The sequence below is a fragment of the Ascidia mentula genome, chromosome 6, assembly GCF_947561715.1.
Source record: "Ascidia mentula chromosome 6, kaAscMent1.1, whole genome shotgun sequence".
Lineage (NCBI taxonomy): Eukaryota > Metazoa > Chordata > Ascidiacea > Phlebobranchia > Ascidiidae > Ascidia > Ascidia mentula.
In genome coordinates, this window is record NC_138571.1 from 639,022 (window position 1) to 656,738 (window position 17,717).

Sequence of the window (17,717 nt, forward strand, 5' to 3'; positions counted from 1 at the left end):
GCTTCACATAGACATCAAGAAACACATATGGAAGTTAACGGTGTTTAATAACTCGGCAAATAACAAAATGTGAGCAACTACGCAAAAAACAAAAGTGGAAGCAGCTGCAAGTACGGACGACCTCTAGTGGATAAAACTCCCAGTACAGTTTACCGCAAGGTGGTAGTGACGAGCATGCTGAAATGATGAAGCGGTTGAAATAACCGTTACGTGTATGACGTCATCCTACCGACGGATAGAAGAGGTGCAGAAGGCCGGAGGCGAACGAGCGACTTTATTAAATTACCATTTACGTACAACATGAAAATGGCAGTAGTCTGAGAGTTGCTTGTGACGTAACAAACCACGGAAACGGAGACAGAAATATGCGGATGGAAATATCGGTTTCTGCATTGATTTCACACAAAGCAGCCATTATGAGCAAACAATGAATTGTGTTCGCGGTACCAATTGAAAAATGGACAAAAGATGATATTGTTTATGACGTCATACGCAGAATTGCGAAGATTCGGATGCGGTCGGCGAACAATCCGCGCTTAATATAAAACATACGTTACTCGTCGGATGAACGTACGAACAATGCGCAACAAAGAGGTCATCCCACCACTAGGTGTCATATTTTGCGTTCACTTGAAAACCCAAAATTTGTTCCAGCGAAAAAATGAGAAGAGCTAGTAATGCGTAAGGGTGGTTCCCCACAATACAGACAAACGATTATTTACAAGCGGGCGCATAGAAATCGTATTCACACATAAATCATATCACTTGTTTGGCGCCAGTCAGTTAAAAATTGCGCCGTTTGTTTGTGACGTCACAAACGAGTATTTTCACATAACAACAACCACTTGTTACGGAAGGTAGCAGAGGAAATCAGCACAAAATCACATATATTATCGGAAAATTGCTTCGGCAAAATTACTCGCGATGTTCATTTTGTAACAAATTAACAAACTTCGAAGTTCGACAATTTTCCTACCAGTATTTACACAAAAATTACGTTTAAGAAACTTTTTGAAAAAACTCGACGAAACGACGCTTCATCAAACCCGACCCCATCCCACACAGTTTCAACTGACGTCATCGTGCTGATGACGTAACGATTATGAGTAGATAGTGATGACCTCACGACCACCACCCCGAACCATTAGGACTCGATCCAAACCTTCTGTTAGAACTTCAAGAAATTCGATGTCTGTTCAAACGTAAAAGTTAAGGAAAATATTTCCAGGTAATTCGAGTTTTCTTGGAGCTAAAAATTTACGTAAACATTTGAATATTTGAAGTTTTTTAAGAAATGATTACAAAAACACAGGTTGTCAACAATAGAATTTCCATGAATAAATTAAACATTTACAACATTCTTGCTGCTCGTATTCAAGCATGTTCCAGAATTAAAAATAACTAAATGTAGCTGACAATTGTGTGATAATGGAAAGGATACAATTTGCTTCTCTTGCTTGATTTGTTCCTTTCGGTGGACCCGGAAGGTTAAGGATAACCAACTTCGCCTCATGGGATTTATTGACGATTACTTCGTTAAGTTTTACGGCGGTGTGCATTCGACGGACATTCGTGGATTCTCTGCAGAGGAAACAGAGTCGGTTGTGATTCGGAAACCCAGTCAGATTCATGGCCAATCAACATGTGTCAGATTGTAATCAAAAACGCCAATAAGTGATACAGACAATAAAAGGGGGCAATGCAAATTTAAACAAGAAAGCCAAAGTTGATATGCTGCTATACATTATGTGCAAATGTTTCGAACACGACTGCATCCATCATCCGTGCAATTTGCACATCTAGCAACATAGTAGCTTTGGTTTTCTTGCTTAAATTAATCAACTTCAAGTATTTTGCACCTATGAATTTATAAATTATATACAAATCGCAATATACCAACCCATGACGTAATAATATCCATTGACCACGACGATAATTTTGGGTTTATAAAATATGACCACTAGGGTCGCTGTTTTCTACGTTTCAACAAAACATGCAGGAACCTCTTCGACTTCGGTTAATTTCAGGGATATATTTTTTACCATAATATATTTTATTGTAATGACAACAGTGTTGTTCACGAACACCCATTGTTTAAATGATGGAACCTTTTCTTCACCAAATCACGAATAAATTTATTTTTCACCAAATCACGAATTAGTGAAACTCACGGGACGATGTTGAGAAGATTTCCGAATCCTCTTCTTCCACCTCTCTTCTTCTGATCTTCCGGTCCATCAACCTCCTCCTCAGCCTCCAGCTCCTCCTGCATCTCCGCTCTCTTTTGCATCAACTTCCCAGGAGTCCAAGTCATCTGTACAGCCTCGGAGTTGCTACCGTATGATAGATCAGCAGCAACTTCTGATGTTCCTTTGCTCTCCTGTCTGCTCAGCTGGTGCTTCCCCATCACACTCGTGATCTGACCGGGTCACATAGAAATCGTAAATATATGAGCATAGAAATCATACATTACCAGGTTATTTCCCATGATTTTAGGTTTCTTAAAACTTAAAAGCAAATGAAATCATTTAACAATTGTGACAAACAGTGAAATAAAATGAATTCTCTACAGAACAATGATTTGTGACGTAACAAAAACAACGAAATGCGAGGAAGGCATGAAAATGTTTGTGTGGAAATTAAAACTTTTTGTCTGGTTTCAAACTCAAAATGTTCGAAAATAATTTTAAATGAAGTTGAACAGAAAATAATTTCAAAACTTAAACGCAAAAATCCCAGAACCTTCTTTCTGAAAACTAAATAAAATCAAACAAGACAAACAAGCAAGCACACAATGACGTCAAACACTGGTGACGAAGTTGTGACGTCACATCACATGATGATACCTCCGTATTATTTTCGGAAAATTCGGGTTCGGGGGCTTCCCCGTTTCGCGTGGGGTTCTTCGTGGGAGTTCGAAAGCGGACGCTTCTCGAACGTTCGATAACTTGACCCACCTTGCATTGTTACGTCATAATGTTATGAAATTGCGGCTAATATTTTACAGAAAAGTCTTTTGTTAAAGTAAAAGATCGTAGGAGGATGTTTTCGTAGTAAATATTTGATCAAATTCATGCTAATGTTACTTGGATGGGTCAAAAATAACAGTAAACCTCCACATTCTTCCACATAACAATATTGAAAACTTCCATACAATAAAGCTCGGTAACTCATGTTATAACTGAGTTGTGTAGGAACAAATGCATTTAGTTTCAACCACATGCTCTTATGCACATCCATCCCAGTAATATATTAAGACATGTCACCTCTCTTTCTGACTCCTTCTTGCTTAAGTTTAGATGTTGTAAAATTTGGGTTCGTTGTTCCATCATCAGGGTTCGTTCGTAAGTGTAAGCCGAGATATCGGAGTTTTGCTGCGATAACCACAAAAGTTAGGTACAACAAACAAACTGAGATATCGGAGTTTTGCTGCGATAACCACAAAAGTTAGGTACAACAAACAAACTGAGATATCGGAGTTTTGCTGCGATAACCACAAAAGTTAGGTACAACAAACAAACTGAGATATCGGAGTTTTGCTGCGATAACTACAAAAGTTAGGTACAACAAACAAACTGAGATATCGGAGTTTTGCTGCGATAACCACAAAACTTAGGTACAACAAATAAATTTTGCGAGCAAATTTACTTCCATCAAAAAACAAAATCTTGAAACTTATCAACGTTTGTTTGCTTTTGGGCAAAAATTTGGTTTAAAATACAAAGTTACAAATTTGAATGATTTTTTAAATTGGTTCAAATTTTTGTGACGAATCTTCAGCGAAAGCTGGAAGAGGATTTGTGAAGGGGAATTACCATTTCAATAACTTCAATTTCAGCATCGATTCGAAGGTGGTAGAGGAATGTAGCGAGATCTTTCTTCATCTGAATGCTGTTATCTTCCAGTTGGGCAACGGTAAATATGCGGGTTTTGCAATGTTTCCAAACCTGAGATATCAAATGATTAGAAACAATTTGTTGCTTTGGATAAAGTTGAAATGAACGCTTTATCAATATTTATTCCAGTTCAACAGATTTTTATGCCTTGATAACAATTTAACTTCTTATTTTATTGATGCTGAATTCCAGTTAATTGAGAATTACATGGGTTATAATTCCTTATTAATCACAAAGAAAGAGAATGTAATTTGGGTTAAACCTGGATCGCAACGAAGCTCTCCAATCTTCAGCTAATTTTCACCTAAGGTATTTCGTGGAGGTTTTAACATTTGAAACAAACAACAAATTTGGAACAGAAAATTTTTGTCGGGACCAAAAACTAGAGAATGAATCGGTATTGGGTAATCCCCACCTTGTGTTGACGTAGTAGGAATGGTAGAAGCATCAACATTCCACCGTCGTGGACGACCCACCATACGTCTATTGTCCCATGCTCAATCTTATCGTTTCGCTCGGGAAAATTCATTACGTTCTTCGGGACCAGAATCGCGTTGTGTGAAGAAGACGCAGCTCGCACGCCATCTGGTGGAAATAATTAGTAGTTTATATTATCGGTAGGTGGCGATAATGTTGTACAACTAGCGAATAATCAACCATGCCCGCAAGTGATCTTGTTGCGAGATATTTTGTAAAAAAAAAACAGTTTAAAGACGAAATATATTTTTCTGTCGTAAAACATTTGAAGAGCTTTCTGCCAGATTGAAGTTTTCAGTTTTTAATGTGTTCAGTTTTTTTTAACAACTACAGATACGATAATCTATCGACAGCCATCGGTGTGGCTTCGTTCACCGATCCAGTAAAGTTTGTAGTATTTTATTCATTAAATAATAAAATTACTTTTTTTTCGGTTTTAACTGCTTTTTGGAGCAACTTTAAACAAACTGGACTTGAAACAATTTAAATCTGGGGTCAAAAACTCCACAAAAAACTCACCTAAAAAAACTTTGTAGGAACTGGGGTCGGTAGTTTTACGCCACCCGTAGGGCCACCCGATCATGACGGTATTATGACGTAACCCACCCAGACCGGAAGTCTGGATGAGGGATCGGATTCCTTGTGAAACATCTTCGGATATCAGGACTTGTTCAAACCCCTTCACCTTGTGGCTTTCCATGGCTTTCTTCAATTCCTTGTATCAAAATTAGGAATTTAAATCACAACATTCCGGCTGTTGGAATATTCGGGGTTTATTTAAAAACAAACATTTGTCATCTGAATAAAAAAACAACAATTCTGATGTTTGAAATGTCAACTGCTGCTGAGATCGGTCCAAGACACGGAAACTGCCATGACTGGAAATATTGCAAGCTAACTCTACACAATGGGGTTAAGTTGTAACTCCTGACCAAATATTCGTTAAATCCACAACATAACGAACTGAAGAAGCCACCTCCTAACACTGAGCGATGACAAACCTGTTCGGCCGCCTGTGCTTCTGGGTATCTCTCTAGGTAATTCCCCTTCATTACGGAACTGACGATAGTGAGACCTTTTCCTGCTTTAAGTTGTTGAGCGAACGCAAGGACTTGAGGGTGAACAGGTTGGAGATTCTCATCCAGTTTGAGGAACACCAGAAGTTGAGGTCTAAGTTGACAACAAGTTTATCCGATGGAAATAAAGGAAGTGGTTTGAAACGTTCAACATAGAAATAATAATGCTCATAACATGCACTGTTCGATGTATTAGTTGATACCGATGACGAACGCAAGGTTCACCAACGTATAATACCTGGGTAAGTAACAGATTTTTACAAGAGCTGGTTTAAGATCTCAACAAAAAAAAGTGAACAATGACCCATTGTCGACGTAACATACCAGTGATTTGAAATAATACAGGAGCAGGCAGATCTTTACCAAATATATACCTCCAGTTCTTTGTGTGTGGAGGACGGTCTTCGAGCCTTAACAGAGCGTATCTGGCTGTGGTAAGTTGGAGACCTCTCAACCCATCTCCCCATTCCTTCTCGGCTCTACAATAATACGATGGTTTCACACACTTCGCACTGCATTAATTCACATTTAGCTTCAATCTCAACAATCTATATGAAAAGCAATTACATGAGTTAATGAAGCCTAGCAGATAAATATACAAGATTTTTTTGTCAGCTGATGAATGTGACGTCACATCCACGTACAAATGCGACGAAGTCTTACCCGCAGTATTCGATGTATTTGTAGATACCGGCAGCAAGCGCCAGTGCTACCAACGCATAATACCAGCTGGATATGAACATGAGGGTAATGCACAGCAACATCCCAATAAACGACAAAATCCTACAAAGGAATCAAGAACTAAAATGTGACAAAATGAAACGAGGTTAAGATGGCAGAATTCAGACAAATTTACCTCGGCAGGAATTTAATTATTATCTGAACTTCAAATGCATCCCAGATTTGTTAATAATAAGTTTTGCCATTAAAAGCATTCAAATCCCACCCTGATCACAGGGGAATATTCAATGTTTACGTTCGGAACCTCGTATGTGGGACATGAGCAACATCCACGGGATGTCAACATATATTAACATACATTCCCAATGCGTGGATTGCTGCGTGAGATGTGTAAAAGAAATAATCTTAACTTACCAGTGGTAGTATTTAAAGCGTGGCCTCCAACTCGGCGTGTCCAGTAGTGTTTGCAATGCACAAGCCAAGTTCACGAACATGTAACACATCAAGAAGAACCTGAAAGTAACATCAGATAACGGGTGTTAAATTACACGTAAGCTGTCAGCGCCGAAGAAACCTTTACATTCAAATTATATTCAAAGAAAGTTACACAAGAAATATTACAAACAGTAAAATTACATTGTGATGATCGGAGCAACAATATCAAGATCAGCGATGAGAACGCCCACTAGTGATATGAGGACTGTGAGTAGAAGTGCCCACGTGGGGTCGCCGTTTGCTTTGCTGCGTCCAAATACCTGGAACCAAAGGTTGATATTCAAAGAAGAGCTACGGTATGGTGACAGCATATATCCTTCCTTAATCTTATACCAAATAAGTTTACTGGATGTGAAGATGTGACGTTTGAGTGACGTCGAATTATGGCGGATTCTCATTGGCCGGACAATGATTTTTTGGGCTACGTGGTTTCCATAGTTTTAACCCAATTTTAGCCGACAATAATCGGTTCCACAAACCTTCAGGAAGGGAATGATGTTGTCTTTGGCGATTGCCTGCAGCAACCTTGGAGCTCCGGTGAGTGATTGTAGACCTGCACCGATTGTGGAGAGGAATGCCCCGATAAGAACGACCCATTTGTTCGGCCAAGCTAACTTCGCCACAATCAACTCTTTCCCTATACTTTCACCGAACCTGCGAGGGAACGCATTAATCGGATGAGAGGAAGCATTAGAAAATGCAAACTTAAATTGAAAATTGTGTGCAGACAGATGGCCACTGTTTCGACCTTAGATTAATATTGTTTTACAATGATTGTTATTTTCAGTTGTTTGCTTTTGAATTATTTTAAGCGGAAATTTTCTTACTTGTCTCTGAGCAGAGCTCCTTCCACGCACAAACCAAAGAATACAACGGATGAGAGGTCTGAAATAAACAGGATAACGTTCGTAACTTTACACTCTCCGTATTCGAGTTGGAATTATGCAGGTTAACAAGGTCAGGGATTCTTTTCAACGAAATATTACAAAAAATATGCTTTCAAATAAACTTGGGTGGATATTGGTAGCAAGGTTAAATGTAATAGACAGAGGACAGATTTCAATCAAGAAACACAAGTAAAAACCGATGGAAACAAATCACACAGAAAACCTTCAGATAAGGAACCAAGCTGAGGTACCAGGTGGTTTACAAACATATTGTTTAAATGATAACGTGATAAACTGTGCTGTAAAGTTCGTTTCACATTCAAACACATCTGAACACGTTCTGTGTTTCTGGGATGAACGTCACCCTCATTATTTCGCACACAATCTATGAAACTTACATATAAACGCTGTGGTCAAGACTGCCCCGATTGTCCCTCTAGGAATGGAACGTTGAGCATCCTTCAAATCACCTGATCTGTTAGAACCGGCCATGATACCTGCATAGAAATCATAATATAATTTATGTGATCACCATCAATATGGTAAGGATGACGTAATGCTTGTGCAGTTTCTTAAGTCCAACCAACGCAGATTTTACACAAAACTTCAATTGACCGAATCGAGCGTCGGGCTATCTTCAATTACCCAACAAAGGTCTCCCGGCAACCACACCCCAATGTCGACAGCGCCAATTTGGAGGCGTGACGTCACTATTCGTGATAGCTATAAATAGATTGTGACGTATACAGTAACATGTAGTGTAGGCGAAACCACAAAGTGCTGTGGGTTGTGACGTATGAATATTTTGGGGATTACATTTCATCGCAAGACGACACCACAAATATAATAATTTCAAAGACAAACACAACAACAACATGTTTAAAGTGGTTGCCATGACTACAACTACTCGTCACCTGTCACTGATGGGAAGAAGATGGCGAGCAAAACTGTGAACGACGTTGCCATGTCCGCTGTGAGCCACGTGGCAGGTGGTAAACCGGGAGGTTGGGTGTCATCTGCTATAACGGACTGTAGTGCGGAGGAGGTGATTGGTTCCCCTTGTGACATGTAGTGACCTGGGATGCCATTGTCTGCAAAGTATGACACATGTCAAATATCTGCAGGTTTCATTTAAAACCAAATCAATCACAATTTCCACGTTTCAACTTAAAGCTTGAGACAGAGTCGTTAAGCTTCGACGAACATTGGTGACAAAACCAAATACCTTGGTGGACGTTACTTCCCAGCCCTGGTATTCCGACCAACGACGACACAGCGTTAGCCTCGTAATAAAGGTTGCAGGTTCGGTTCGATCCAGTTCCTGATGCATTGAACTGATTGCAATAAGCTTCATCAAGCTTGGTCGGAATCTGAAGTTGCATTAGTTCGATTAAAACAAGATGTAGCGAACGTTAGTCGCAGATTCACGGAATTTATTCCGTCAAAAACATTTGAAACCACAGTTCACGTGCTTATGGTTTGTCACTTGACAGTTGCTTAGCAACAAACTCGTGATAGGCGTTGACCAATAGCCTCCGGACAAACAGAGTTAGTTGAATAAAACGTTTGTAAATGCGAGCAAAAATTAATTCCTGTAAAACTACTAAAAATTACAACTGACTCATTTATAACTAGGAAAATTACGCTCCGTGCAGTATTTCGTCTTCTGTTGCGCAACACTTTGTGACGTCACAGCGCTCTACTGTTACGATAAATACGCACCATCTTGAAAGTGTCATTTCCCAAACTTTTGTTCAACATTTTGCTGCAAACTCCGTCCTCCAACTTCACCAAGCGATTCCCAACGAAACACAATCTACAATACATTGTTACGTCACGAAGGTGGAATTGTGACAACACGGAATGCGGAAGTAACACGGTTAATGCAGTGAAAGTACTTTCGGAGACAATCATCATACAACAATATTACTGAAAGTATTTTTCCAGTGAACGACATTAAGTTGATGAATTGTTATGCAGGCAATATATCTACCACTAAGATTATGAAAGGAATAATAGATTATTGTTGGTCTCACGTGTCTGTGGGTTGGCTGACGGCGGAAGCGATCACACCAGCGTATATTGAAACGATTGAGATGACGACGCAAGCCAGGAATAAGGAAGCAAACTTGTTGACGTATTTCACACCGACGAATACGAGGAGAGACATGACAACTAGGAAACAAGTTCCATACACTCTGTAGTTGTTGAACATCGCTCCTGGGTCATCAATGTCACCGAATGCTTTAATCGCAGCACCACGTGCTATGTATTTCTGCGTCACAATGCACGGTTATTGAGTCACAAACAGCCAGTATCACTAATTTATGTTCTTACCAGCTTTAAGAAAGAAAGTACTGTATTTTAAAAACCAGGCAGTTAGATGGCAGTGAACGCCACACGATTAACGTTATGTAGTAATGAGTGGTCGATCAAACCCACATCAAACAGAGGATTTAAGAAAGTCCGTTATGATGTGTGTGTGAACACGTTGCGCTCATCCGACAATCTCGTAAGCGGATGAAATGATTCTAGTTCAGCAATTTTCGGTCAAAGCATGGGAGGCGGCAAGGTTACATCACAGTGAAATATATTTTGTGTTTAAATTCAATAAATATTTAGCAACGAATTCTGTGGATTCTTGTTGCTGGAAGTAAGTTCACGCCCTGACACAAATCCTAATAAGATTAGACTGGATTTCATCAGAATACATGTCGGTCACGGAAAAGGGGATTACCCACTTAAAGCAGGTCATGTGCATTCGAAGACAGGAAACGAATAATTGTCAAACTTCGCGATCCAATCCCGAGCGACCTCAAAAAGTAATCACTAACCCGAAATTTGGGAGGTTTTAATTAACGCTGGCTCACAGCTTGTTACGTAACAAACAGAGGCATTGTGATGTAATTGAAAGGGTGACAAGCTGCGGCGTTGTTCCTAATTGATTATCGATCCAAGTCATGTGTCAAGAACCTTCACATTCTCAAGGTCACGAAACAATGATGCATTATTACGTCACAAATAACGTGTTCACGCGGGCAGACAACAAACAATTCCGTTTTTAGGCCTGATTTTACATTCAATTACCAGAAAATTCAACTCAGAAATTTCGTTTCTGAAACTGCTTTAAATTATTTACAGCAAACACATTTTTACATATATATTTTATACCAGTTCTGAATTGCATTGAAAGCAAATTAAGGAGGATTAACTAACTGTGATAATTCAGCCAACCTCATGCATTCATATATTTTCACAAAATCACTTACCAAAAGAATTTCAACTGCTCCAAGAATATACATGGAGGAAGCAAACGTGGTTCCAAGATAGAATAAGACTCCCACTGCCCCCCCAAATTCTGGGCCTAGAGCCCGGGATATCATAAAGTACGACCCCCCTGCCGGGACCACCCCATTCGTTGCTATGGCGCTCATGGATATCGACGTTAAAAGAGTCTGTGAAGGAATTGAAAATTGTCTGGTAATTCTCAATGAAATCATCAAGTTAATTTGTGGTTTTCTGGTTAATATTGATCAACAAATATTGACTTCAAAGTAACACAGAAGCTAGTCCAGTTCAGTGCAGCTACGACGAGGCCCTATTGGCCCAAACAGTGGCCATCCCTCCACAGTCTAAACATTATGATTGGCCTCTTTTGCTGCTATATGATCACAAATATTAATTTACCGTGCAGCAACACAACAAGACGATGAAAAACGACTGCAATATTCCCGCTAACCCCACAATCCAGGTGAGTCGAACAAAGAGAATCACCCCGAGGATGTTTTGCACGCACGGGAGATAAACTCCCATTATCGTGCTCATCTTAAAAACCTATCACAAAAAAATATTGAAAAAACTACAAAATATTAAATTAACGCAGGATCAAAAACCTCCCGTTGCTTCCCTTTTCCTTCCTCAGCATTTTCATGTTCTTTTGCACCTTGAGAAAGGTTGGTGTAGTTTGCCAACGCTCCGAGAAGAGTTGCCACACGGGGACGCTCCTGCATCTCATCCTAAATTAAAAAGTTTTAACTGACGTTTCCAAAAACTTAACATAGGATTTACCTCGTATAAAGCAAAATGTCCGGTGCCTTCATTCCCTGCTTCAGGGTCGACCAACACCGACTTCTTCTTTCCATTATCTGTAAATAAATTTCCAAATATATTTTCAAAAAAGTACATCCACCTAACAACAAGCATTTTCCAGACATGACATCATAGCATAATGAGATGTAAAAATATAAATCCAAACAATGGACACTTATTTCCATGTAAAGACCTCTTTATAAAATGTTGCAAACAGAATAATCCTCCGAACAAGAAATATTTATTTTGTTTCTACCAGAAACAGAAAACAAAATTGCAAAAAAAATGTGAGAGCACAAAATATTCCTTTAGGAGCTTTTTAGTTTTGTTTCATTTGTGAACAAGACATTTTTTCAGGAAAAAATGGTCAAACAAGAGCACAAAATAATTCCATTATAAGCTGTATTTTTCACAACAATTTAATTTATCAAGTAAGAATTTCACTGTGCTGACTTACACGAAAATCTTCTTGAAATCGATTTTAATGACGACTTTCTACCAGCTACTGGTGCAGACTGCCTTCGGGAAAGTACCTCTGACCTTGACTCACTTGAATCATCTGCAAATTCCACCTTAACTGCAGGTATTTTTCTATTGCTCTCCATTCTAATCTCGGACAACACAAACTTAATTGTTTAAACTAAATCCAAACTTTTCTAATAATCTGGCAAAATATGATACAACTTTCTACACAAACCAGCACTTTGGTTTTAATACCTTATAGTTGTCACAAACACATTTTTCCATAATATTTCTTAGGAAATAATATAATGAAAATTCGTAATTCAAAATAAAATAGAGAAGTAATTTCTTAAAAGCATTTGTTGAAACTTTGCCAATGAACAGAGACAACAAAGATCTGCAATCAACAAAACCAAGACTGCAAAATCTGCAATGTTCAAACTTTCAAACTCACTCCATACAAATAACTTTCCCATGGATGGGATCTGATCTATTTGGCAAGAGTCCAAACATAACAATGCCATGCCTCCCACCACCAGCTGTTAAGAAACCCTGGTGATTTCTTCACACTTCCAACTAAACCATTTAAAACAATAGCAGAGAAGAAAAAGGTTGGAAACAAAGTGGAGATTGTTAATTAAGTGGAAGTTCCAAGATTCTTTCACTGTCTCCAGGGGATGGTAGTCTTGTTGGGCACAAATTAAAGGAGGGGCAGATAATTTGTATTCTTGGAATATTGATTTAAACAACTTGGCAACACTTGGAAAATAGATTTCCTGGTCACCGAGGTTCAATCTGTAAGGACAGCCCACAAGGTTAGGACACGAATTGACGAAGTTTAGATAAAGTTAAGAGGAGATCTGTCAGAGGAGGTTACACAACAACATCAAGGTGTTGTAGCAAAAACAGGTAGAAATGTTTCAGAAAAAAGGGCAGTTGATGAATAGTACGGCTCACATGCTTTTTTGTTTGTATATTAATATACTTATGGCAAAAGTCAAACATTATTTCATAAACAAAAATATTTTAATAAAACCTGGCATATTGTACAACATCTAAACACACAAAGTCAAGTTACAAATGTTTGTTTAAACATTGTTTATTACAAGAAACATTATTTCACCGATCAGAATCGCTTTTTCAGATGTCTCCCCTCTTTTCTTGACAAACGACACCGAAAACCCTGAGAAAACAGAAAAATATATTTTTAACAACTTGGTTTAGGCATTCTATGTATGGCAAGAAGATACATGGCAATTATTACTGATGTTGTGTTTATGATGTGAAAACAGATGGTGAGAACATTGTTGTTTCTGAGCAAATTAATAATATGTGAACAATATTTAATGTAAAAGGTTTAAGGTAAGTAACCCTTGTGTTTATAATTATGTAAATGTTAACTAGAATCTTATCTGTGGTGTTTTCTGAGTTATAACAAAAAAATAAACATTTTAGCAAATCTAAATAAAACTGAGTATAAATAGACTGGCCCATATTGCTATTAAAACTGTCTATTTATACTCAACATTATGAGAAAACCCGTGAGTTGTGTTCCTAAATAAAACTGTTGTGAATTTTTTAAAAGTCCACTTACTATTTCCCGAAGAACTTCCATCGGACGAGAAAACGTTTCCAGATAAATCTTCGTATCCACTTTTGGCCGAAGCAACAATGTTTCCAAAAACTTGGGAGGCCATTTCAACAGGTAAAATGTGATATTGCACAGAATAAATAATAAAATCAGTACAGAATCAGTTCAAATCTAATGTTGCATTGTACTAAGACATCCTATTTCTGTTCAATATGCAGTTTAGTGAATAATGAATCTTTTGAAAATCAATCAGTTCAGCACCCACAGAACATCGCTACAATACTATAAAGCTTACTTGCAAGAAAAGTTAATATTTTGTTGATACATTTGTGTCACTGATTTGAAATCCACTAGCACTGCAGAAGTTGATGTCTAAGGTAAAAACCTGGCTACATTTTCAACTCTCCTCATTTTATCATCAGATTCAATAAAGATCCTTCATGTTACTGCAACATTCCTTGTCCAAAGAAAGCAGTTTACCAACTCATAGATTGCCAACTTTTTGTAATTTAAAACACCATAAAGTTGTTGTAACTTTGTGACAGCTGATTTAAGGTAGATTTGGTTGAATGTAACTTTTGCCAAAGAGATGAACACAACTGAATCACTTATTGTAACTAACTATGCTCATATTAACAATGTGATTGTCTTGGAATAAAATATGAAATAAATTTTAAAAATTGTAAATAAAAAATTGCTAATAATAAGTTATAATGGATGTAAATGTACTTGTTCTGTAAAAGTTGCATTAACACTGGAATGACAAGTTCATGGAACTGTCACAAAAATTCTTTGTCAGTGTAAACAGTATATACAGTGGTGGAGCCTAATAATTCACTTCACCATTAGTTCGACTATTGATGCCCAACATATAAATAAGCCAATGTTTACTTAACGGGTGGCAAAGTTACCACATGGAACTGTACAAATATTTCTATAACGCTCATTACCTATATCTATTGCATGGCCACCTAGTTAGAACAGATGCCACGGCCAAAGCTAAATCTGTGTAGATACAAGAACTATCTTTATCCACCAATTACATTTGAAATAATATGAAACAGTGGCATACAACCTAAAGATGATTCTAAAGATGACAGCATCCCAGAACAAAGTAAACATATAATATAAATATCAAAGGGAGCTACTCAATAAACTAAACATGTTGGCTTTTAATGAAAATATTTTTACTTTTCTATGTCACTGTCAAAACAGAGAAAAGCAACTGATCCTTTTGTTTGTTGTAAATCTAAACTCAATTATCACTAACTAACTGACACTGACACTGACACAAATTTAACCATTGATGTTAGGTGAAATTTACCTTTGCCACGTTGCCACTGTTTCTCTCTCCAACACAAATCGATCCAACCCCACACCACTTTCCGTCGATACACATTCAATTCGACACCCGAGTGTCACAGCTGTGCGCTCACCAAATCCACCTCATGTTAATGATTACATAATGACGTCATATACGGTGTGGTGACGCCGGAAAAAAAACAGCACACGCGTTAAATTTTCTGAATCACTTGCTGCTGTGACTGTAATAAGCACGGTCTGTGTACGCAGTCGATCGAGATTCAACAACACATGACTTGCCAGACTCAAGAATCGAACCACGACCGCAAGGCGCGAAAGTAAACTCTAATATAAAAAGCAAAACATATTAATTTTAATTATCCGTTTCTCGCATTCGAAAGACACAAAGTCATTGTAAACAATGAATTATGATGGGGAACAGAACAAATATTATATGTGCAAATTTAAAAAAGCTGTGATGTCAACCACCTCATTTCCCGCCCTGCGCTGTTTCGCTCCAACGGAATACAAGTGGAAAGAAAAGCTGCATTCAAAACCCTCGGGCTCTTTTAACCTTTAATAAACCCGCCGTGTGCAATCGAGCGCATCCCCAGCGCCAAAGGCGACTGTTATGTCACAATCCCAACAGAGAGTAGCGCGATGGGAAAATTTAAACTTAACTGTGTAGTATAAACAATCCCTGATGTGGAATTAAAAACTTTAATTTGCTTTTGTTCAAATAAGTTACAACCATTGTTGCACTGCCTTTGTTATGTCCTAAAAGGTTATTGTTGCGTCATAAAACATCCTTTCAACTTATGGAGGCAGTCCCAACGGCCTCAGCATACTTGGCAACAGATAAACTTCATATTGGTAACAATTTCAAAAATATGTTTTCAGTAAGAACGTATTGGATTGTGTACTGTTGTATAAATAGGAAATGAATGAGTTTAGGAAAATACCAGTTGGTAAAAGCCAAAGAACAAATGTTCCTGGAATCATCAAAACTAACTGAACAACTCATCCACTGAAATACTTTATCATGTTTATTATGACAAATAACTCAATATACCCAACTTTGGTTGATTTTTGTTACAAACAAAAACAAAATTAGGCAATTTCAACCCAAATGTCAATTGTGCAAAATTACCAATGACAACATTAATCTTTAGGTTTTACCAAACATCGGGCAAATATTTTTTAATTAATTGTTGAACCCCATTTTAATAAATTTTAACATGATTTCCTCAAATAAAACCAGACGTAACATATTCGAAGCACAGGCTTAGCTTGGTCAATGTAAACTACATAAGGTATAAATCCAGGCTTAAATAAGTAGTTTATGCATTCAAGCTATGCGTATTTGGGATTAATAGAACCACATAGAACAAGAACTCAAAAGTTATCCCTATTGCTGTATATAATCATTTTATTTCCAATATATACCTGATATTTCAACCTCATCGGATACTGCTGGTTCATTTGCTGATATTATTTGTATGGTCGGCACTTCTATCAGGGTTTCTCTGTTGAACAAATGCAAAAATATTGCATACAAACTTGTGGAGAAATTTGTTCACATGAAAACCAAATATGGCCAATCACGCTATTTCATCTGATAATATTTAAAGAGTCATTCTGTCAAAAATATTTCACCAGTAACTAGAACAATTATTTACTGATTCATGTACATTGGGACACAAAAATAAAGGGAACAATCTTCTTGAATCACGATTGTAAAAAGATTCATAACAACTAAAATCTTACTTTTCCTGTGATGATTGAACATTTTCACCATTCTCTTCCTTGTCAGATTCGTCATCAGCTTTTGTTACAGTGAATCTAACGCTTGACATCGTTTTAAAACCAAACTTTTAACACAAATAAACAGCTATAGAGTAAATAGCATATTACAGTGGTGCTGAATTCAGTCATTTCAGTGTCATTTACTTCGTAACATGAGTAAGCATTACACGTTGAGGTTATAAATTTAACTCAAAATACATTTGATTAAAACATGAGTCTGTACAAGTTCATCTAAATCTAATTGCAAAGTTTGAGCACCAACCAGTTTGCTCCAGTATGCGCTGGACTCAATACCGCGTGTTCATTCTATTCGGCGGCGGTGAATAAATAAACGTGTTATTCCACAATAACCCTACCTCTTGTTTGCTTAGTCATGTGAGTTCTTCTCAGTCGACTGACTCACGATGTTTACATTCGAGATAAAAAGGAAAAAATAAATCGATAAACGAGAGAAGTGTTTGAAGAACGCCCGAGATCTTCAACTGACTATCGACAACCGTTAAAAACCAATTTTCGAGTTTCTCCCGGGTAAACAAACTGCAACACTTCTATGCCTTATATTCTAGTTTGTTTATTTTCCTGTTGATCGCCTACTACTACACTTTGCAGTTGTTGTGCAATGTCTGTAGGACGGACACCAGTTATAATAATTATGATATTCGCACTAGAACTGAAAGATTTTATTACCGCCCTGTGGCACCACAAGGAGTTCGTGAAAAGGTTCCATGGGGTCTCTGAACGACCAGAACTACCTTTAAAATATATGAATATTTTGTGCATTTTCTGTTTTTAAAAGTATGTTACCTGCATTTTCAGAAGTAAATTTCATGTTCAGCATACAGGTATGTAAATAATGTTGTTTGGATATCCATGTTTACCTGCTTACTTCATCAAATACGAATTATTAGTGGTATGACGTTTTGCAGCAAAACAAATTCACAGAAATTATCGTTGT

The 17,717-nt window shown here is 37.7% G+C and overlaps 1 protein-coding gene across 3 annotated transcripts; it reads right to left on the reverse strand.

The window, feature by feature from the left end:
- Positions 1–28: 28 nt before the first annotated feature.
- Positions 29–16,849, reverse strand: LOC145907492 (solute carrier family 12 member 4-like). 3 transcript variants are annotated; one of them, XM_082994900.1, is made up of 26 exons: positions 16,724–16,849; positions 16,403–16,482; positions 11,581–11,657; positions 11,406–11,528; positions 11,200–11,346; positions 10,782–10,967; positions 9,549–9,787; positions 9,235–9,328; positions 8,738–8,882; positions 8,427–8,603; positions 7,911–8,009; positions 7,453–7,510; positions 7,105–7,279; positions 6,767–6,885; positions 6,545–6,643; positions 6,113–6,232; positions 5,824–5,928; positions 5,375–5,543; positions 4,893–5,088; positions 4,312–4,481; positions 3,816–3,947; positions 3,267–3,374; positions 2,847–2,957; positions 2,172–2,419; positions 1,442–1,581; positions 29–1,192 (listed from the first exon to the last, which is right to left on the reverse strand). In XM_082994900.1, the coding sequence occupies exons 1-26, from the start codon at positions 16,810–16,812 to the stop codon at positions 1,101–1,103; spliced, it is 3,498 nt and encodes a 1,165-aa protein (XP_082851026.1). In that variant the 5' UTR covers positions 16,813–16,849; the 3' UTR covers positions 29–1,100. The 3 variants fall into 3 exon arrangements, with proteins under 3 accessions (XP_082851026.1, XP_082851027.1, XP_082851028.1); XM_082994901.1 differs by lacking the exons at positions 16,403–16,482; positions 16,724–16,849 and adding exons at positions 13,187–13,246; positions 13,658–13,857; XM_082994902.1 differs by lacking the exon at positions 2,847–2,957.
- Between the last annotated feature and the right edge of the window lie 868 nt (positions 16,850–17,717).

What these genes read in the sequence shown, in the direction of transcription:
- LOC145907492 (XM_082994900.1), bottom strand. Translation starts at nt 16,812, where the DNA reads ATGTCAAGCGTTAGATTCACTGTAACAAAAGCTGATGACGAATCTGAC. An exon ending in TCCTACTACGTCAACACAAG is followed by an intron (nt 3,948 to 4,311) that starts GTGGGGATTACC and finishes TTGATATCTCAG; the next exon opens with GTTTGGAAACATTGCAAAAC. An exon ending in TCAAGCAAGAGAAGCAAATT is followed by an intron (nt 1,193 to 1,441) that starts GTATCCTTTCCA and finishes ACGTTTGAACAG; the next exon opens with ACATCGAATTTCTTGAAGTT.